General features: G+C 44.5%; 2 protein-coding genes across 2 annotated transcripts in view; both read right to left on the bottom strand.

Moving 5' to 3' along the window:
- Positions 1-4,209: 4,209 nt before the first annotated feature.
- TMEM177 (transmembrane protein 177) lies at positions 4,210-7,165 on the bottom strand. Its single transcript, XM_004674895.2, has 2 exons — positions 7,116-7,165; positions 4,210-5,462 (listed from the first exon to the last, which is right to left on the bottom strand). Exon 2 carries the CDS (start codon positions 5,438-5,440, stop codon positions 4,505-4,507), a length of 936 nt encoding a protein of 311 aa, XP_004674952.1. The 5' UTR covers positions 5,441-5,462; positions 7,116-7,165; the 3' UTR covers positions 4,210-4,504.
- A 12,747-nt stretch (positions 7,166-19,912) lies between these two features.
- CFAP221 (cilia and flagella associated protein 221) overlaps positions 19,913-22,782 on the bottom strand; it is a 79,691-nt gene continuing 76,821 nt past the window's right edge. The window contains exons 22-23 of the mRNA XM_004674718.2: positions 22,411-22,506; positions 19,913-20,021 (exon numbers count right to left, since the gene is read on the bottom strand). Coding sequence (XP_004674775.1) covers positions 19,913-20,021; positions 22,411-22,506 — 205 coding nt within the window. The remainder of the gene's footprint in view (positions 20,022-22,410; positions 22,507-22,782) is intronic.

Here is a 22,782-nt window from a genome sequence, read left to right as displayed (position 1 = left end):
TGCCAAGGACCGGTCACACAGGGGCTTTGAAAGACCTGTGTTAGGCAGCAGAGTTCCCTGGAAGGGCTCCAGCCTCACGGAATTGCTGGTATTTGTGCAGCAACTCTTACGGCCTGAACACTGCAATGCTGTACCACTTTAAAGCACATCTAGGAAGCCAATCTTTCAAAACTAAGTATGCCCTCACTGGGCTTCACATTTTGCAAATCTCATTTCACTTTTATTGTCAAAACAATGCTGTAAGATACATATTATACTCCCCCCACTTCAAAGATAGAAATCCAGGATAATCCAGGATACAGAGGTTGAAATTACCACTTCCAGGTCACTGCAAAAATGGCAGGACCAGGATTTTAACTCTCAGCCACCTGGTCTGTGCTCTCTCAGCCTCCTAAACACTCCCTTGCCCTCACCTGGGCCCTCCAGGGCTCTGTAACTGTGTCCCTCAGCCAATTTCCAACCTCAGCACTATGATAAGATCGGCATCCCTTTCCTCTTCAGTTAGCTAAAGTTCCAGAAGGCTTTGCTCAGCGGCCAGTTATTTCCAAAGGTGAGACTGGAGATTCATACCTAACCAGGATGGGGAGGAAGGCTACAAAGCCCTCTGGGCAAGTTTGCACTTCACTCCAACCCTCAGGATAAATGGGTCAGTACTGGTTCACGGGTGTCTCAATGGTGTAATTTTACAGGGGTTACACCGGAGAGGATGAACCATGATGTAAAAAGCACATTAAAAAAAAAATTAAAACAAACAAATAAATGGGTCAGCATAGATGTAGCATTTTAAGAATGGGATCTGGAGCTAGGTTGCTGACTTCAAATCCTGGTTCTGCCAGTTAGGAAACCATGATTTGAGGCTAATTTCTTCAAATTTTTCTGCTGTTTTCTTGTCCATAAAATAATAGTAACAACATTAACAACTACAAGTCCCAATTTGGGGAGAAATGAAAAACCTGCTTCTATGAAACTAGCACAGGGTCTGGTGTACAGTAAGGACTCTAGAAAACAGTACAATAGGAATGTGATGGGCAGGAGCTTGTTGGGAAGGACCCTCATGTCGCCTGAGGTCCTGGCTTGGGACATAGCCACATATGGGGACTGGGGTTCTATGTGTGTGTGTGTGTGCGTGCAGCTCCAAGCAGCGGGGCCTGCATAATAGACACGGGGGGCAGAGGCAGTAGGCAGAGGCAGCTGGGGTCAGGGGTGGGCAGGGTCAGTGCTGGCACCCTTGCGCCAGGACCCCTCATGTGTTCTGGCTGTGTCTGCAAGTGCGTACACTTGTAGCTTTCTGTAGTCAGCCCAGTTCTGGGTCTATGCGTGATTGTTCTGGGATTTTGAACACCTTTGTACATTCCCACTCAAGAGAACCAGAAACATTTGGGAGCACAGCTAGCTAGAGTAGTGTTCTCTAGGGACTCAAGGTAGGATGCTGCTGGTTGAGGCAGATAGCAGGTGTCTGAGAAGGAAAGATACAGGCAACGGTTAGAGGGTGATTTCCTCTCACCTCATTTATCTGAGAAGCTCCAGAGCAACTTTTTATTAACCTTACTGGGATCAAGTCTCAAGTCTGTGTGCAGGGGATGCATTAGATCACAAAATTTGAGGGTGTGCCTACCTTAAAACCTCTTGGGTGCCAGGTGCTCTGAGTAGTAATCTTTATCCTATAGGAAGTGACCAGGACTATCCTGATTCTCCCACTTAAATAAGCACTCAGAAAGATAGGGACCAAGTCCTGTCCTTGGAAAAATCCCAAATTGGGAAGACAGAACAGGATCGCATGTAATTCATAAGGCCTCCCCAAACAACCTTACTGCATTTGCAGAAACTTTAGGGGGCCAGGCCTGTGTCTGTCATAGCTTAAGAACCTGTACATTTATTTTCAAATGTTATGGAGTTTTGTTCCAGACCTGTACACGTCGCTAACTCCAGCCTTGCATACTGAACATTTCGGCAGATGAGATGTTGTGGATCTGCTAGGCTTAAGCAGCCTGTTCGGCCACCATTATTGTTGCCTGCAGCCTGCCTTCCTATACATCAGTCAGAATGCCCAATCAGTCATGGCAAAATCTTACGAGGTGCCTTTCAAATCAACAAAGAGGAGAAAGCTTGGTGGCTCTATGAGGCTATGCATCACGGGGTATGACTGGGAACGCCCCGGGGCTGAGGACCAATGGATAAAATGTACTTATGAGATACACATCATGAGGTATGACCAGGAAGGCCTGGAGTGACAAGGGACCCCAGAAGCTGATCAGGGGAATGTCTTGTTGATAAGATTAGATCATGGCCGGAGGTCTGAGGTATGGTTTCCGCTACAACACTTGGTTGTCAAGCAGGTAAGAATTATCTAATCAGCAGACTCATGTTCCTCTAAGCCCTAGATGACTTGAGCACATTCTTTAGTTTCACCCATCTTTTTCTCCTTGTCCTCCTACCCCAGGTACTGAGGTGTATGATTTTTCTATCAATAAAAAGACCAGGATGTTGCTTGTTCAGCAGCTTCCTGAATGTGCAGCCTGCCCCACAACTCCCATTGATCAATGTGATGTTGTCAACACCACAAGATGTTAAGCTGCTAACTCCATGGTAGCTTAATTATATAATTACAATGAGCACTAAGGGCCATGGAGAGGCATAGTGCCGGTCAGAATTTTCCTGCAGGAGGCTCACTAAGTGACAGAGCAAATGGCCAAGGAGGAAAGCCTCCCCGCTGGAGGGAGGTGGTATTTAAGGAACCCAAATGCTGGTGAGACTAGAAGAGAAGAGGATGACACATGGTTAGAAAGGCGCAGGTCAGGGCCCTCCCTGGTGGCGCAGCGGGTTAAAGCACAGCACAAAGAAGCTAAAGCCACTTCAACATGAGTTTGATCCCCACCCCAGAGGTGACCCACACGGCGCGGCAGACCTCTCCTGATCTGCCCGCTGCTCCCCTCAGCAGTGTACCTCGCCGATCTGCCTGTTCTACTCCCCACTCTGTCCCAGGTTCCCCTCTCAGTGGGGCTCCCTTACTTAATCATTTGGGCAGACTGGCTGCAAAGCCTGAAGCCATCTTGGCTCCTGTGGTATTGGGAGCAGTTGAGGTAGGGAAGCACAGCACATTCACATCCTAAATTATGGGTGACATTCCAAGGAGCGCCCCCCACTCAAGTGTTATTTCTGAGTGGAGATTACCCACTCATAACTCATCTTTAAGTCTATGCCTGCTAACCCAGGAACCTGAACTGGGGTGTTTGAGCCTCAGGTACTCAGTTGGGGAGATGACATAAGGATCCACAAGTTGGCACAGAACAGCGCCAGAGCACTGCGCCCCAACCCATGGCCAAGGACCCAGCAGACTGCCATCCCTGCCCTGCTCATTCTCCATTCACAACTCCCTGCTACAACTGTCTACCACTGCAAAGTGAACTTCCTGGTGCAAGGTATGTATGGTCCCCTAGGTATGTATGGTCTAATTCCGTACTCTTAAGAATTCAGGCACCAGGCCTGAAATTTTCAACTCTCCAAAAGGAAAGTAATTTCCAAGAAAAATAGATGAATGGCAAGCAAACCCAGCTCGCTGATCACAGCTATCTTCATTTCTCTGCTGCAGTGTCCTGCCAAAGGTTCAAAAGTGGGGTACGGTCTGTCCACCATGAGCCCTTAGGGGGAACAAACAGAGCATGGATAGAGCCTTCCTTTGGGTCCTGAGTGTGGCACTAGGCATGGCCTACTCCCTGCTCCACGCCCTGTTCTCATTGCTCCTGTAAGTCAAGTTTGCCTCCATCGCTACCTCCCACACTTCCTCTCCTCTCCAATGCTGTGTCCTGGAGCCTGACCAGTGGGCTCCTCCCTGCAGGGCCTTCGTTTCTCAGTAGCCTGTTTCTTTCTCTCTCTTGGTGACAGCTCCTGCCAGGCAGTGTCCCACAGCCTTGCCAGGATCCAGGAAAACCTCTCCTTTCACCCCCGCCCCTTCTCTGCTCCCCAGCCCTCTCTTAGCATGCTATCTGCACCAGGCACACCACTCGTTAAGTCCCACCCCAAGTTAGCATTTCCTTGCCTTAAAGGCCCATCTAATTTCTCATCTTGTTTCTCATCTGAACAAGAGCAGAAGGAAATTGGGATTCTCATGGGTGGGTCTTCACCTAATGGCATTTACACCCTGCAAACCCCTCTGGTGTAGAGATGAAGCATGACTCACACAGTCCACTGGAATTTAAAGGAGGGATGTCCTGTTTATTTATGGCAGGTCTTTCCTGCTGGGCCCACTTGTTCATGATCTCACCTTACAATTCTGTGCGATAGTTTACATCATCCTCATTTTACAATTGGGGAGAACAAGGCTCAGATACATAAAGGGACTGTGCCAAAGTCCCTGAGGTCGTAAGTGGTGGGGTGGGGTAAAATCTAGACTGGTTAACTCTGAAGTCTGCTTTCCCTGACACTGGGCTGTGGGCACAGAGGCACCGAGAGTCCCCCAATGGCAAGACGGTCCTGCACCAGCTGGAACTGTCTTTGAGATGAGCCCTCAAGAGTGGCTAGGTTTGAGTGTTGCCTTCCACATCTGTAGTACAGAGTCCCGGCGGGTTGTATAGGGCAAATGTTTGATGCGGAACCAGTGTCTGGGAATGATGTTGCCACTGGGTGTATACAGCTTCTCCCCTTGCTTGCCTAAAAGACTGCGCAAGGCAAGGTTCCCAGAGAGAACCTTCTCATAGAATTCCACTCCACCTCGGGCATGGGCTGCAGACAGGGTGGCTGTGCGGCGGTCTAGCCAGGCTTCCAGAGTAAGAGTAAGGGAGTCTGTGCAGAAGGCATAGGCTACAAAGCCCGCCACGGCTGCCACTAAGTTGAAGGCTGCCCGTAAGCTCATAGGGCCTCCATAGAGCCCCAGGGCATGCTTGGCACCCACAGTAAGTGCCCAAGTTCCTGCCAGGGAAGCTGGGGCTGGCAGGGCCTGCAAGACAGCTGCACTGCTCTCCAGGTAGACCACTTCCCTGGATAAGGCGAACTTTTGGGCATCATGGGACAGAATCAGGGCATCTCTCAGTCTGGTGCCTGCTGGGCTCTGCCAGTTCACTCTGTGCCCATGTACAATCACAGGATGATCAGTGTTGATCACTGGGCCACCCAGGAAGCTGGCAGGGATTCCCATCACTGCCCCAGTAGAAAGTCGTGGGAAGCCGGCACTCACAGGCTGGAAGGTGAAGGTGGTGAAGGCCTTGTAGCAATGGCTCGAGGGAATGCCTATGTCCTGTAGCACCTCTTGCAAAAGTTTCTGCAGCTCTGGGGAGAGTGGGGCAGGCTGGCCCTGTGGCCAGTACTGGTACAGCCATCGCACCACAGGATCTGGGAAGAGGTGGTATGAAATTTGAGCCCCAAACAGGCCGGCACAGGAAGCCACCAAGAGACCTGTCCTGTGTCTCTGCACAAAGACTGTGGCCCGCCACAGGGGACCAGCCATGGGTGCTGCCACTGCTGTAAACCTGGACCAAGAGAAAGAGAAGTCAGCAATTAGTTCCCTGGGCTGGCCTGAAGACTGAAAACCTCACATAGCTCTTCTTCTCTACACTCCAATCTTTTTTAACTGAAGCAATAAAGCACAGCAGTTAAGTCTGTGAGCTCCAGACCCTGAGTTCAAATCTTGCTGCACCTCTGTCATCTCCATCTGCTAAATGGACACGAGTAAGGTGGTTCTGATGGGTACACAAATGAACACATATAAAAATTCATGCTGTCAGACGCCCTCTGTGATAATGGCTGTGATCAATATGTCTATTCCCATAACTCACAGAACATCAAATACCCAACCACCTTACTCAATTCATCCCACAGTGCAGTCTTAGGATCACTAATTTGATGATGAAACGTGTTCAGCTTATGGAGTACTTCCTATACACTAGACATAGTTTTCAGAGCTTAACATATATTACCTAACAATTGAGTCCTCACAAGTCCATGACCTAATTATTGCTGTTGCCCATATTTAAAGGGGTGAAAATGGAGGCACAGACGAAATTAGTAAAAAAGTAAAGTGGCAGTGCTACAGCTGAACTGTGTTCCTCACCAAATTCATGCTGAAGTCCTAACCCCTAGTACCTTGGAGTTTGACAGCATTTAAGAAAAGTCTTTAAAGAAGTAATTAAGTCAAAAGGAGGTCACTGAGGTGAGTCCAACTGCAAATGACCAGTACCCTTATGAGAGCAGATTAAGACATACACGGGGGCCATAAGAAGACATCAGTGAGAAGGTCATCTTCTGAGAGAAGTCTCAGAAGAAACCATCCTGCAGACACCTTGTCTTGGGACTTTTAGCCTCTAGAATTGTGAGCAAATAAAGTATCATTTATTGCAGACAAGAAGGGCCATGCAGGGCCCAACCAGGCTTCTAGGGTAGGAGTAAGGGAGTCTGTGCAGAAGGCATAGGCCACAAAGCTCACGACTGTGCTTCTAAGCTGAATGCAGCCCCTGAATTCAAAGCTCTTGGTAGCTCTAGCTGAAGAATACAAGGCACAGTATTTGAACATAGGCTGTCAGGTATCCACAGCAAACTTTCCATTTCAGAAAATTTTTAACGCTAAAGTACAAATGTATATAGAAAGAAGTGCACATCAACTGTCAATCATTACCAACGCAAGCTACTCATGTTTCAGCTCATTACAACTGTGTATTCGGAAACACACCCCAAACATTCTATTATTTCATATTACATTTCATATTATGCCAAATATTTCATAAAGTTTTCAGTAAAAATTCACAAACATTTAACTACGGTTGACATTTATTGTCTTCCTGGGAAAGTGTGTAATTAACAAGCACGCGGGATACTACTTGGCCTATTTTAACCAAAGACTCCTAAGGAGTCACATCACTTGGACCTTTTCTCCGAAGAGGTAACAGGCTAGGAGGGCCAGGTTGTTAGCCAAGGTCCCAATGCTCCCCAGGACCAAGGCTGCGCTCCAGGTCGGCCGCGGAGGCTGCCAGAACTGGCTGCGGAACTCCAGCGGGCGGTCCCCGCTCAGCTTCCATCCCAGGATTAGTAGCAACGCCCGCCGACTCCAACCCCGGATAGGAGATACCCCGGGAAGGGAGGCAGGCATCCAGAACCATGCGTCTCCTAGCCCCGCACAGGTCGCTCACCTCTTCCGCCGCCCGCAGCCAGGGATGCCGGGACAAGCGCGCGGGGCGGGACCCTGCGCAAAGCACGCCGGCCCGGATCAGGGGGCGGGGACTACACCAGGAGCCCGACTCGGAATGCGGCCGGGCTTAAGGGGCGGGGCCGGCGGCGGCCTGGACCAGAGTTACTAGCGCCTGCCCTAGTGGGCATCTTGAGCTGGTGTCTGACCCACTAGGTCTCAGGTGGTGGTATGGTCAACGCGGGTTAGCCCGCGTTGGACTCTGCTCTTGAAAGATTGCCTTTGTAGCCCTCGGGAAAACGACGAACCTGTGTGGGTGAGGAGGCAGCCTCATGCCCTCTTGATGCTTGGCTCTTTGCCCTTTCCAGTTTGGAAGCGCTCTTTACTGCAGGTGTCTCTGAATTTTCTTCCCCCCCACCCCCCATTCTTACATTCTACAGACAACTGAGCAGCATCACACCTGTCATCTCAGTTTCCCAGCAGCTCTATGAGTAGGTCGGGGATCAGCTTGCCTGTGCCCTAAGCCGGCTTGCCACCTGCTTTGTAAATAAAGTTTTATTGAAACACAGGAGTCCTTCCTTTACCTATTATCTGTAACTGTTTTCCTCTAGAAGGGCAGAGTGGAGAAGCAAGGACACTGTTTTCCTCTAGAAGGGCAAAGTGGAGAAGCTCAAGACAAATCAAAATATTTACTAATTCATTTACAGAAAGAAATCTGCAGACACTTGAAGTAGCTTATTCTTATATAGATTATCCTTTTTTTCTAATGAAGAAACAGGCATTTAGCTTGAACAGGGCGCCCACTTCATATGTACCTAGTATATGCCAGAAGGAGATAGTATGCTGCCTACAATTCCCATGGTGGCTCTTGCCTCCATACAAATTCAACTTAGTGAGTCTGTTACTGATTTTGAAGGGTCTTTGGCTTCCACCAATTAATCCTGTATAAATTTTGAAAAAACCAATGTAGTGGCAACCAGGTACAGAACTGGCAGGGGTTGCCAGGAGGCTGGTAGACCTCCCTGTCCCTGGCAGAATCTGTATGCTTTTCTCTCAGGGCTCTCTCTGGCCATGACTAGTGGTCCTGCCTCTCTGTGGTCACTCCTCCTCTGGTAGGTATACTCCACTGTTTCCTCTGCAGCTGTCCTTGTTTGAGTGATGCTGTTCTTACAGCCTCAGACTCTAGGCTCAAGTGTACCCCCTTACACGTGTCCACACCATACCCCAGGTGTCCACCATCACGTATGCGTATCCGGAGCCCACGCTCCCAAGCACCTCCTGCATTCAAGGCCACAGGTGATAGTCGCAGAGGCCAGCTGTGTAATAACCTGACCATCACTTACCCTACAGGCAATAATGGCTTCAAACAAAGAATTTTTATTGTGGACCACAATGTAGAGGGGGAATAGCAACTGCCCTGTGCCCTGCAGAATAGCTAAGAGTGGGAGGGATCCTGGTTTTAGGTGTTTGAAAACCTGGGTGAGTAGAGAGGAAGCAGGGTATTGGCTGGTCTTAGTTTTGTAAGCAGGATATTGGTGGATTTGGAGGTTTTCTAACTAGGGTTTTAGGTTAAGTACCCACATGTGCTTTACCTAGTGTTAAGTTTATCCCTCCCTTCTAACTCCCCAAGAAAGAAAGTATATCCCAGTTGATTAAATTTTCAACAGTAAGGAGACAAGTAACAAACAAGGACCAGGTTCTAGGTGCCCTGCGACTGGTTTTGCCACTTCTTCCTTGGGTCTGGTGTCTGTAGTTGGCTTTCTCTCCCACTGGAATCCCAGGTGAACCAGGGGAGGTGGGATTTCCTCCTAAGCAGAAAGTCAAGGATGTAAGAAAATGTGAGGAAGCAAGGAGACCAGAAGCTGTGTCATATTACCTGCCTCTTAGGGTTATTATGGGAATGCAAAGCTTTCTTGTATGTACAGTGTCCAGCATGGCTCTTACTATTCAGATCTGTTCTGGTTCTGAGACTCCAACTTTGGCTGCTCAGTTGCTTGTGTGTAAATGGTGCGATAACATCCTTGAATATGTAACGGCAGCCAGGTTCAGAATGAGAGATATACTCCAGGGCAAATGATGTGGCAAATCAATGCATAAAGAACATGGAGGGAAAGGAGACTTGTAAGAGAATTGAAAGACATAACAGTTAAATGTAACTTGCGGATTTTTGATGGGATCTTGAATCAGCAGTTAGTTTTCTAATATAGAACACCTTTGAGATAACTGAGGAAACGTGAATATGGATTACTCAAGCCATATTAAACATTAATTAGAGGCTATTAATGAATTGCTTAGTCTGTGGAAGGAGGAAGCATGGGCTTAATGTTTGTGTGTGTTGGCTTTGCATCCCGATAGTTTGCTGAATTAATTTATTAGTTCTAACAGGTGTGTGTTCATGTGGAATCTTTAGTATTATCTACATATACGATTATTATATAAGATTGTACGTGCAAACAGAGATGATTTTACTTCTGCCTTTCCAATTTGGATACTTTTTATTTCTTTATCTAACTGCTTTGGCTAGAACTTCTAACACTATGTTGAACAGAACTAGTGAAGTAGGCAGCTGTGTTTTGTTTCTAATTTTTTTCTTAAACCAGGTTTGTACTTTTTTAAAGATTTATTTATTTATGCATACAGAACTGGGGCACAGACCAGAGGTGCAGGGGTGGTGAGAAGATTCACCAGAGACAGAGTGGGGAGCAGAACAGGCCGACTGACAAAGTACACTGCTGAGGGGAGCAGCAGGCAGGTGAGGAGAGGTTTGCCATGCCATGTGGGTCACCTCCAGGGCGGGGATCAAACTCATGCTGAAGTGGTTTTAGCTTCTTAGTGCTGTGTTTTAACCCACTGCACCACTGGGGAGGGCCCTGATTTTTTTTTTAATTCTCAAATTTGTTTTCTTTTTTGGACTTTGTTATTTCTCACCTCAGGGTTAGCCCATGTAGCTCGCCCACCATCACAGCACCCCTGATACAGCTCCATTGTCCCTTGTGCTCCAGGGAAGCTCCCCTGTTTTTGACCCCCCCTCCCCACCCCACCAATTCCCTTCCCGGCTGGATGCCTCAGATCCATGGTCAACTTGCAAGTTCTGTGTTTTTCCTGACCCTTTATTTGGTTTTTCTATATTCCACATGTAAATGAAACTATCTGGTATTTGTCTTTCTCCTTCTGACTTATTTCACTTAGCATAATCCCTTTGAGCTCCATCCATACATGAAATTGAAAAATGCATGAGTTTATTTTTTTTTGATCACTGACTAGTATTCCATTGTGTATATAGACCACATCTTCTTGACCCAGTCATTTGTTTTAGGGCATTTAGGTGGACTCCAGAGCTGGGCTATGTAAATAGTGCCGCCATAAACATAGTGCGCTGTCTTTTAAGGGCCACACAGGAACTACACCTGAGAGGAGAAACCAATTTCTATACAAAAATGGACAATGATGAAAGAAAGAAATTAATTTAAAAAAAAGATGGAGCACATATGGGTTTCTCTCTCTCTCCTTCAGGCTGGTTCCCACTGCACACTGATGTCTGCTCAATTGATGCCATTTGTAGGTGGGAAAGATAGTACTTGGCCACATGCCAACTAGTAAATTTTCTCTTTCTTTTCCTTTTCTCATCTGGGCATGTAAATAAACACTTTAAAATCATTCTTTTCTTGTTTCTCGCTGTCGATCTGTTTTGAGTATTGTGCTGTATTCTTTTTTTTTTGTCATTTGATTCTTTTATTACTTTAGCATAACAAAAATAATGGACCAGAGTAACATCCAATCATAACTTTTTTTTTTCTATTTTATAACAGTTTATTTTTACATCATTTTGTACATTTTTTTCCCATCTCAATTGTAATCCCCGCGGGTTTCCCATCACCATGTCACCCGTGTGCCATCACCAAAATCCCGTGCACTTCCCTCCCACCCCCCCGTTTTTGATCCCATTCCCCACTCCACCTCTGCAAAATGTCTCTGGTATATGGTTGTTCATTATTTTTGTTATTTTCTCGCCTGGTCCATTATACTCCTGCTATGAGTGAAACCACCAAGTATTTTTCTTTCTCTTTCTGGCTTATCTCATTAAGCATGATCTTTTCCAGCTCCATCCAAGTTGCTGCAAAAGACATGTGTTTCTCTTTTTTGATTGCTAAGTAATATTCCATTGTATATATGTACCACATCTTTTTTATCCAGTCATCTACTTTTGGGCATTTGGGCTGCTTTCATGTTTTTCCAATTGTAAATAAAGCAGCAATAAAACATGGGGGTGCAGGTATCTTTTTCAATCAGTGTTTTTGTGTCTTTTGGGTAGATACCTAGGAATGGGATTGCTGGATCATAGTGAAGCTCCGTGTTTAGCAGTTTGAGGAACCTCCAAACAGTTTTCCATAGTGGTTGTACTAGTTTGCATTCCCACCATATTGTGCTGTATTCTTAAATGCACAGGTGAGGACTCACAGACTGGGTCATCCTCTTTTCCTCTGGGTCTGCCCTGTATCATAAGGAGCTGTTTGCTCTGATCAGTTCACTGTGAGGAGGAGGGAGAATGGTCCTGCCCTCTGTGCTCCTGGATACAGAACCTTCTGTGAGATGTTCTTCAGGAGAGGTAGGTCTTCTTGCTTTGGTAACAGAAACTCCACTCTGTGATGCCATCTAGTGGGAGAAGGACAATCATTTGTGTCTCACTCAAGGGAAAGACTGCAAGGTCTGGACAGAGACCTGAGACAGACACATTCACATCTTTGAAACCAGTTTTCCTTCCAGTCCTCTGCTTTCTGAGGCCCCAAACTCCCTACCCTTTAAACATTTACATGAACCTGCTTGAAGAGAGGTTCTTAGTGTCCTTTCATGTAATGCTTCACCACCCTCACTGTCAGGAAAGTTCTCTTCCATGACTTGATCTCGACTTGGTTATTGGAGAAGAGCAGATGAATGAATGGATGGTGGGCAGGGGGATTGAGGAAGACAGGGTGGTGGGAAAAGACTCAGTCTTACTCCTTTGACAAATAGATATTGAGATCCTAATAACAGCTGCTATTTCTTGTACCCTTACTGATACTGTCATTTTTCTCTACTCAATGAAATGCAAGGAAACTGTATGAATTTCTTTAATTTGTAGAGATTATACTGTTATTTACCTAGGGGAGGCTAAAGTGATGTCCCATACTCTTCCATCTCTGATGATCTAAGTGTTAGGTTCAATTTCTATTTTCCTTATAGCAAGCATACTCCATAAATGAGAATATGTAAGCAGATGCTAGACAGTTGTCATATGTCTAGCATGCTTTGATTCCACAAATGGTTATTTAGAGGCTACTTTTGTGTCAAGCATTGTGCTGTTTGCTAGGGACAGAAGTGAGCAGGACATGGCTGCTGCCCTATGGGGGCAAACATACTTTCTGATCCAAAATGTTTTTAGAGGGCCCACCCTGGTGGTACAACAGGTTAAAGCACAGCACTACAAAGCTAGCTGCAGCTACTGCAGTATGAGTTCGATCCCCAGTCAGAATGGTGACCCAAATGGTGTGGGAAGACCTCTCTTGTCTCGCCTGCTGCTCCCCTCAGAGTGTACTTCATCAATCTGCCTGTTCTGCTCCCCACTCTGTCTCTGGTGAATCCTCTCATTGCCCCTGCACCTCTGGCCTGTACCACAGTTCTGTATGAATAAATAAATAAATCTTTTCAAAATGATTTTAGAACTAGGACATTGGTTTATTTTTGTTTTTTGCACATTACCCATTTTAAAGAAGAAATAATAAAGTGAAATGTAAATATCGTGTAATCTTGCTTAGCCACATTTGAAGATTTAGTAAAAAGCAAATATCTACAAATCTGTAATATTTCCACTGATTTTCATATGGTGGGAAAAAATTGGATTAGGAATCAGGAAACCTGGACTCTGCCCCAACCTGACATTTCTGTAAATTGAACAAGTCCAGGACAAGAAACCTTTCTGGGCCTCAGTTTCTCCATGTACAAGTCATGATAATAACACTCTGTTGTTTCAGTATATTTCAAGGATCACGGGGAAAAAACATTGTAAACTGAATACCTTATAAAGGAAAACAATTATAATTACTCATAAGGTGAAACAACTGATGTGAATTATCCTGAGTTTTCTTTTTGATTTATAAATTTCTTTGGCTTAGGAAGAGAGTGATGTGATAATCAGAGTACATACAAGACAGAGGAAGCTGGAAGATCTTCAGAGACAACCGTTTAACACCCAAATTCCTCATTCATGTAGCCGACCCTTGATTTTATCCTTTGAGCCTTTTGGAATCTGGCTAATTGATCCCACAGGGAGTCCCCAAACTTAACATGGCCAATTATTTCAGGAATGTTTTTCACGGGTTGATACAGAAGACAATACATAGATGCTCTCCTTTTGAAAATTCCATATTTGGAAGATGCTTGGATTTCCGGTAGGAATCTGAGGCTACCACTTTGGAGGCAGAAAGGCCTCTCTCATGGCATCCACCAGGTGGCACCAGACCCCTATTCAGGCTGACAACCTTTCCAAGGGGCCACCGCAACACAATGACCTTTGGGAAACGGGGAGAAACATGTTTAAAAGGGGCTCTTGTTTGTGGGTGGAGAAACTGGATGGACATAAATGCATGCACTGTTGTGAGAACATACTCAAAGTGATCATAAAAAGCCCAGAGCAAGAAAGTTCATACAAATAATGCAATGCTGGGCCCTCCTTGGTGGCACAGTGGGTTAAAGCACAGTACTAAGAAGCTAAAGCCACTTCAGCATGAATTCGATCCTCCACCCCGGAGGTGACCCACATGGCGTGGCAGACCTCTCCTGACCCACCCGCTGCTCCCCTCAGCAGTGTACTTCGTCCATCTGCCTGTTCTGCTCCCCACTCTGTCTCTAGTGAATCCTCTCACCGTCCCTGCACCTCTGGCCTGTAACTCAGTTCTGTGTATGCACAAATAAATAAATCTTAAAAACAAACAAACAAACAATAAATAATGCAATGCTGGGGTCCAGGAAGAAAGGGGTTGGGATGGGAGAGATAATCAGGGGCTCTATAACTGCTGGGTGGTCATGTTGAATGAAGTAAAGTGAACAAAGTGGTGTTGAATATGGATGTTGGGGGAAGAAATTTCCAAAGAAGCAGCGTCTGGGCCCCTCTCTCCTCAATAGTGGCCGGAGCTGGGTACTCAGAGATGAAAGACTTAGCTGAAAGACTTAGCTTCAGGGGTAGCATAGGGTCTGAAGGCATCTGAGCTGAGGAGGACACCAATGTGAGAGATTGAGAGGCCTAGGAAGAGCATTCACAACTTTCAGGAGTGACCCAGCAGGCTGTGGTTAGAAACTGCTGAGAGCAGTGAGGGGGAGGAGTGAAAAAGCCCATGGGGTGTTCACAGCCCTTGGAGCTTTAAAGCTATTGTGAGAAAAAAACCAGAAACTAAAGAGACTGGTTACCTACAGGGGATGGGGTTGAGCAGGGTGGTAAAATGAGGGAATGGACGGAGGTAGGGATGAGGTGGGAGTGACTTCCTGAGCATGTCTCTTTGCATGGTTCCAACTCCTAGCACTGCAGGGATATTCTACATAGTTTTCATATACCGGAATATAGACAAACAATTGAAAACAACAAGGATTCCATGATGGAATAAAGATAGTAATATGGACAGGAGCGGAGGGAAATATAAAAGAACTAACCTCAGTGACTTTGTTTTTAACTGACTCCTGAGAAACTAAAGACAAAAAGAACACAAATCTATAATCTAGTTAGTACATATGTTTCTCATAGGATATAGATTAACAATTCTGATATTACCTTATGGATATATGAAGTTTGTACAAATAAGCAAACTTGCAGTAGACAATAAGGAGAGTGGGGTTAATCACTGTAGAAAAATGAGTCACACCTGAGTGATAGGGGATGGCAAAAATGGTCGTCAGGGGGCTGGACTGGAATCAGAAGTACCAGCATCAATTTGTCATTTTGATAGGTAGATAGACACAGAGCTATAGGTGTGTGTGTTAGTATGAATAGAGATATTTCCTAGTCTGTCCACTGGGAGAGACTACACGTAGTGAACCCTTGGGAGCAATGAGCACCTAGATCTTGGTTTCTAAGCACCATTCTCCACTAAAAAGAAGCCAGGGTTCCTTAGAGAAAGAATTGATTCCACAGGTGAGGCAGGAAAAATGTCAGCTAAACCTGGATTGTTGCATAATGCCATAAAGTAAGGACATACTTTATAAGGGATGGCGGTATTTTGAAAGAATACAATTAACCTGAAGGAGCTCCCGATGGTCAAAGTTGGGACAACTTAGGTGACAAAATCAATAGTGATAGTATTGTTTTATAATCCATGTAATAAAATAAACATCTATGACTCCATCCTTACATAATTATAAATGAATGAGGAAGCAAGAAGGGCAGTTCATGGAAATCATAAGTAAACACCATGGTCATAACTTGGTAGGTGGAATTCACTGAAGGCTGTTAAAATTAGTAGGAACAAAGTTGAGGTGATGTAGAGAAATAGGCCATTTGTATAATCTCAAATGATCATTTCTAAAATACTTCTTTATTCCCAAGGAAAAGTATCAATTTTTCAGGGGAGAAACTCAGCAGATAGCATTTTTTTTATAACAATTTATTTTTATATTATTTTGTACATTTTTTTCCCATCTCAATTGTAATCCCCGCGGGTTTCCCATCACCATGTCACCCGTGTGCCATCACCAAAATCCCGTGCACTTCCCTCCCCACCCCCCCGTTTTTGATCCCATTCCCTACTCCACCCCCACAAAATGTCTCTGGTGTATGGTTGTTCATTATTTTTGTTATTTTCTCGCCTGGTCCATTATACTCCTGCTATGAGTGAAACCATCCAGTATTTTTCTTTCTCTTTCTGGCTTATCTCATTAAGCATGATCTTTTCCAGCTCCATCCAAGTTGCTGCAAAAGACATGTGTTTCTCTTTTTTGGTTGCTGAGTAATATTCCATTGTGTATATGTACCACATCTTTTTTATCTAGTCATCTACTTTTGGGCATTTGGGCTGCTTCCATGTTTTTCCAATTGTAAATAAAGCAGCAATAAACCTAGGGGTGCAGGTATCTTTTTCAATCAGTGTTTTTGTGTCTTTTGGGTAGATACCTAGGAGTGGGATTCAGCAGACAGCATTTTAAGTGACCGAGGTAATCATTACCATTCATATGGCAAGCTAACATAATGTAGCTCTTGATAAGCACCACCAAGAATGACACATCACTCCTGTGGCATTCTTACCAAAATGCACAATCTTATTCTAATCATGAGGAAACATTAGACACACACACTGAAGGAGGTCCTACAGAATGACTATCAAAAATGTCATGAGGGACTTCCCTGTGGCCTATGGGTTAAGTCTCAGCACTACCACCATGATGGCCTGAGTGACCCACATGGCACTAGACCCCTCCTGTCTAGCCTGCTGCTCCCCTCTGCAGTGTATTTCAGTAGCTCTGCCTGTTCTGCTCCCCACTCGGTTGGTCTCTGGTGAATCCTCTTACCCCACCCCCATCTCTGGCCTAAATCCCAATTCTATGCCAAAGCAAAACAAAGAAAGTGTCATGGGCATGAATGAGGCGAGACTGAAACCATCGACAGATTAGAAGGGACTCAGGAGCCTTGGTGGCAGCATGAAGAGTGGGGTTCTGGGACAGTGAAAGCCATTTGTCAATAGCATTGTACCAATTTTGATTTTCTGTTTTGATAATTGCACCACATAGACCTCACCATGAGGGGTGGCTCTCTGAAGAATTTTGTAAGTTTTCCTTAGGTCAAAATTATTTCAAAATAAAAGCTACTGATGCCTACTGTCTTGCCTTATGAATAGTTAAGGGGAAATTCCTATTTTGGAGTTATTAACAGTAGCTATATTTTTTACATTTCTTAATCTAATTCTCACAGCCCCATGTGACATGAATGCTGAACTCTGTGTTTACACACAGGGAATCTGAAGTGGGGAGATGTTATAGAAGAGATGTTATAGATGGTACAGAGTTATAGAAAAGGACTAGAATTTGGGCTCTTTCCATGTTTCTACATGGAAAGAAAGAGGTGGCAATAGAAAACTAGAGTAGGGGATCCCAGGAGCTTATCCTAAGGGGCCTGGGGAACTTTAAAACGGATCACTGCCTGGGTTTTAACCCAGAAAAATCTGACTGAGCTGGGGCTTGGGCATTGTCTTTTTTTAAAACTTTGCCAGTCTTTCTATCTATAAGAACCGTGGAATTATTTCCCAGCATAAGGCCCTGACTACCATTTACCCCATGTCAGGGCCAGCAGTTAGCCTTGCTCCCTGAAAACCTGGCTTAGGGTAGCGGTCAGGGACAAGTATCCTGGGCCTCTTCCCTCTACCCTGCCCCCGTGACTCCAGCCTGGAGCTCCCATGTTTGTTTTCCTATGTTGGTGTAACAAGATGTTCAACCCTGAGATGAGTCTGACCAGCTTGTTCTTAAAAAGGCCCTGGTGCCAGACAACAGGAATTTAGACTGGAACATTCTGGCGCCGGATTCCTCTCATGGTCCTTGCTGGCTGCCTTTTTTTTGCTTCCCTGCTCCCGCTGGTCAGTTCTCCACATTTGCCCAGAAAGTCTGTTTAAAACAGAAAACTGCTCACATTACTTCCCTCCTCCAAAAGAACCAAGGGCTGATCATCTCACTTAGAATAAATCCGAGGACCGAGCCACATGGCGTGGCTCCCAGATGCCTGTATTCACCCCATCATCCCCCCAGCACATTCTGCCACAGCTGCCCCACCTGCCTGCTGATCCTCCAGCTGCCAAGCACTCAGCCTCTCAGGGCCCCTGCAGGACCGAGCCTCAGCCTGGAAATCTGTGTGCAGGGAGTATCTGGTGTGGTCCTTCTTGCACTGGGTCTCCTGCAATGACACCCCCTCCGAGAGGAATTTGGTGACTGCTCCCTTTCACCTTGTCACCCGCCATACATTAGCCTTCCTTTATGGCACTTCTCATTACCGTGCATAAAATGTGTTTTTTGTTGAGGGTGTTTTCCCTTGCCATAGGTACATTTCAGGTAGTATCCTGTTCTGGCCCAGGATCTGGACCTGGCTCCTTGCTCCACTCAGCGACTTTTCTGAATTCTCTGTGTGTGTGTGTACACCTTGATGTGCATATGTGTGCCTGTGTGCACAGGGGCCTCTCCCAGGCCTGTGTGGGCATGAAGTAACCAGTCCTCCCTCTCTGTTGGGTCAGCCATGGCTCATGAGCCTCCATCTCCACAGCAGATGGGCAGCCACCAGATGCTAGCCTGCAGAGACAGCCCCTTGTCAGGGCAACCATAGGCCCACACAGCTCCTTAGTGGTCTTCAGGACCAGCCTTGGGCTTAGTAAGACTTCCTGGGGTACCTGGACTTATGGAGAGAAAGGAAGTAAAAGGCACCCTTGGAAAGCAAATGTCACCATTTTTGCTTTGTGGGATGAGAGATGTAATTGTGAGCCCTGAGTAGTAAAAGTAATGCAAGCTCATTTTATCCCTTAAGTTGTTGAAGTAGAATAATTTGGTGGCTATAAAAAGAGGTGGAAGAAGAGTAGGAAGACAGGCGTGTGGAGGAGAGAGGAGAGGAGACAGTATCCACAGGAGGAATGTGGGCTGGGGGAGAGGAGTTTGCTGTAGGCGACTCTGGAAGCAAGACTGGTGTTCTGTCAGTGGCAGCTGTGGCTTCACCTCTGACTGCCCCTCCTGCCCAGTGGTTGAAAGGCTCTGAGTTCCTGGTGTCTATAAAGAACCCCTCCCTCATCCTGCCCAGGCTTCCAAGTCACTCAGGCCTTCTGGGTCTTTACCAGCTTGGGAGTCACCTGGCTTCTGGCACCATCACCTTCTGTGCTGGGAGGGTGTGAGGGCTGAAGGAGCAGCCCCATTATGGGCTGGCCCACTGAGTGCCTGGAGCATGGCAGACCCCAGGGAAAACTGATTGTCCTATTTCTAGTTGGTCAGAAAAACCGTCTTCCATCTCACATAGACCCAAGCTCACTGATTTACCTCCTCTACTGGGTGACAGCAGGGAGATGGTCATTAGCAAACTTCAGTTGTCTGAAGTATGTGAAGAACTGCCTCAAACACACTGCAGCTAGGGGTCCTGTCCCTAAAGCCTTTTGATTTCATGAGGGTAAAACCAACCCCAGAAAAATGTTAGAATCAATGAGTTAACTGAAGAGTCCTTTCAAAATTATATGCAGCCTGATAACAGTTATTTAAATATATGCATAGAAAAGAGAGGGGTAGTAATATAGCCAAATATATTTGGGTAATTATGGATTGTTTTTCTGTAAAATCAATGTTTTGCCAGCTCGTGCAAATGAACAGAGTCATGTTAACAAACACAAGATTTTCTGGAAAAGCTGCCACAGCCAAAATCAGTGATGCTAAGGGGATGCAGGTGGTTAGGGGTGGAGGGTGATTACCACTAAGAGGTGGGAGAGCAGTCCTCTTTAAACCTGTCTGACATGTTTTTCTGGGGGCACCTCATCACCAGAAGGCTCAGAACCGGGCTCTTGGCACCTTTGTACCCCCACAACCCCTGAGGCCTTGGTGCAGGCACTAAATCTTAGACCAAGAAACTTCAAACACTTCCATCACATTAATGATATTTTATTTTTAACGAGAATAATGATAATTTAAAAATACATATATCACCTACATTTCAATTATTTTTTTCTCCAGAAACTTTAACTCCAAAAATGACTAGACCATCACAAAGGACTAGTGACTGGCTAGTGACCGGCAGAAAGCAAATGAGAGGAACTGACCTCCTGGTGATTTCTATTCTAGAATCAGGTACGAGTTGAGAGCTTTGCTCCGCAGATTCTTCATCTCCTCAAGCACCTTTTCTCCCACCTTCTCTTCCTGTTGTGCTTGGTCTTTCACCTCTCTAAAATTAAAAAGCCCAACAAGGGCACATCAGGCCAGGAATGACTTAGTGAAGGCTACAGAAGTTCACATACAGTCTAAATAGATTAAGCAATAATACTATTACCAAAGAAAACACTTTGCTGGTAAATGAATTAACATTGGCTTTACATTTCAGCTGTCCTAATATCTTAGCATAGCTAAGTTTCCTAAACTCTCAGTCTGTCTCTCCAGATACAGTAAGTGGTGGAAAATTTCCATCTCCCATTTTGTTGTGAAGGCAAAGTGAGAAATTATTTGTTGATGTCCTAGCACAATGTCTTCTATCTGCCTGGTCAGCAGTTGATTCCTCATGATTGTGAGTAAAGTGGACACATGATCTCTCTCTCTGACAAAGGCCCCAGAGGCCAGAATCATGAGGGAGGGCTATGCACCTGAATCAGCTGACATGCTGTCCAGACCTGATGGGTGTGGCAAAGGTTTCTGGGTAGAACTTTCCAAATATCTGGAAGGACATGCTGTGTGCATTTGCTTAAAAGGACAGATACCTAAAGATTATGAGCTCAACTACATGATCTGCCTAGATAGAAGAATAGAACATAACGTTAAAGTGCTTCTGAAACATTTTCTAAAAGAAGGTGAAAGGTAAAATTCTGGCAGGTACCTGACACTGGAACAAACAGACACATCTGATAACAGAGGATTAAAATGATCTCTAATGCATGTAATTAAGAATTACAATTGGCCCAATTTTATGGAATAAATTTAAGAATATATGTAGAATTTTTATTCCCTAAATTTTATTTTACTAAGAATTGCCAGTCTATTTTTTGGAAAGTGTGGGTTGCTATAGGCCTCTAAAACTATGACAAACCAACAAAAGGAACACCATCAGTTCCAAGATACATGGACATTTCTTTCAGGAAAAGAAGGGCTCCCCTAAACATAGTTAGAAAACAAGCTGAGAAACTGGCCACATATATAATAAAAGATAATTATCCTTATCACATGAGGGACTCTTACAAATAATTAAGAAAAAGGCAAGCATTTCCTATAAAATAGACAAAACAAGCCCTCCTAAAAGAAGAGAAATAGTTGATAAGCACAGGAAAAATTTTGATTTCACTTGTAAACAAAAACATTAAAATTAAAACAATGAGATGGTCATTTTGAAAAATCTCTTCTATTGGTAATAAGGAAAGACAATGGTAGTATTTCACGTTGATGTATGTGAATGTGGGCAGACCTGGCCTCTGCTGAAAGGAGGTTGCTGTGCTTTCTGGGTAACCACTGAGCAGTAAATACTAAAGATCAGTGGGGCAGGTTAATATAGCATTTATGTTTCTAGAAATTTGCCCTAAGAACTAGTCTGGGAAATTTACAAGGAATTATGGCAAAAGGACATTTATTGTAGCATTATTGGTAACAGCCAAACACTGAAAAGACTTTACGAAATCATCAGTAAAGAGATCACTAAATAATTATGGCCCATCTACCAGTGAAACAGAATGATGTCAAGCTGTTACAAATATAGGTCAGTGATACATTGCTAGATTAATGTTTAAAAGACAAGACAATATGCATAATATGCTTGATCCTTTCTTATCTATCTGTTAATATTTATTTGAAAGATCATAAATAAATATTTGGAAGATCGTACATCAAATTGTTCAAGTTACTGTCTCTGGATAATAAGATAATTACTTTTATTCTATTCTTTATGTTTTCCTGTATGTTCTGATTTTTTTTGGAAATAAAAAAATCATTTTTATAAAAAAGGAAAATGTAAGAAGTATACCTGCAATTTAAAACTTATAAATTAAATGAACTATATAGGTGGTTCTTTACACTACAAAACTTTCTTCAAAACTGACTTTTTGGGGGGTGATGATGACATCTGCTTAGTTCTTTGGCGCCCTTTGCTGAGAGCATTTGGGCTAAATGCCTTTGTATTGGCATCTTGTTTAATCCTCACAATTGTGAGAAAGATCTTATTGTCTGCATGTTATAAATGAGGACACCGAGGCCCAGTTACTGAAAATAAGTAACTTGGGTGGAGAACCCTTAGGGAATAAGTGGTTGTGCTGGGCTTTAGCCCCTGGTCTCATTTGGCTCTAAGCCTGGCTCTTCATATCGAATAAAAACTCATTCAGCTCTCCAAAGAGAGAAACATATTGAAATTAAATGACAAGCAATGGAATGGTTTTCCATAGTCCAGTAGAAAAGCTGGATTTGTTTTTAAAGGTTTACATGCCAGCATTTGAGGGTGGAAAGTAATCTAAATATCTAAAGCACTGGAAATGTCTCTTTTACATGAGGTCGTTCAACTCAGACACAGGACTTAGGACACATCCCACAGGAGAACTTTGTTCCAACACTACTTCTTGTAATCTTGAAAAGCACCTACTTACTTCTCTTTCGTGGTATCCTTGGGTTGTAACATAGGGAATTCCACGGCTATCATTTCTGGAGTCAACATAATTTCTGCATTCTGTTCACACAGCTCACTGAAAAAGAATGATATTTAGCTGAAATAGCTTTTCCTTCCCAAAACAAAGTAGAGAAACATTGTGAACATTTAAGAGTTAGGTAATTCTTATGACTTTCAACAATAGTTCCGCCTCCTCTTATTAAGAAAGCACAAGACTGATAAACTGCTTTCCACCAACAAACATTAGTCGAAGTAGTCTTCTTCTAACCAGAGAATAAAAAGTATTTAAAAAAAAAATGGATTAGCGGAATTCAAAATCTTTCCAAGTTCACATGAAACATTTGCCATATTG

Source organism: Condylura cristata, unplaced genomic scaffold, assembly GCF_000260355.1.
Source record: "Condylura cristata isolate star-nosed mole 26May11 unplaced genomic scaffold, ConCri1.0 scaffold00002, whole genome shotgun sequence".
Lineage (NCBI taxonomy): Eukaryota > Metazoa > Chordata > Mammalia > Eulipotyphla > Talpidae > Condylura > Condylura cristata.
Note: the sequence above shows the minus strand (reverse complement) of the source record. Positions and strands in the feature narration are given on the sequence as shown.

Bases quoted from the DNA above. Each gene is read 5' to 3' on its own strand.
- TMEM177 (XM_004674895.2), bottom strand. From the start codon at position 5,440: ATGGCTGGTCCCCTGTGGCGGGCCACAGTCTTTGTGCAGAGACACAGG.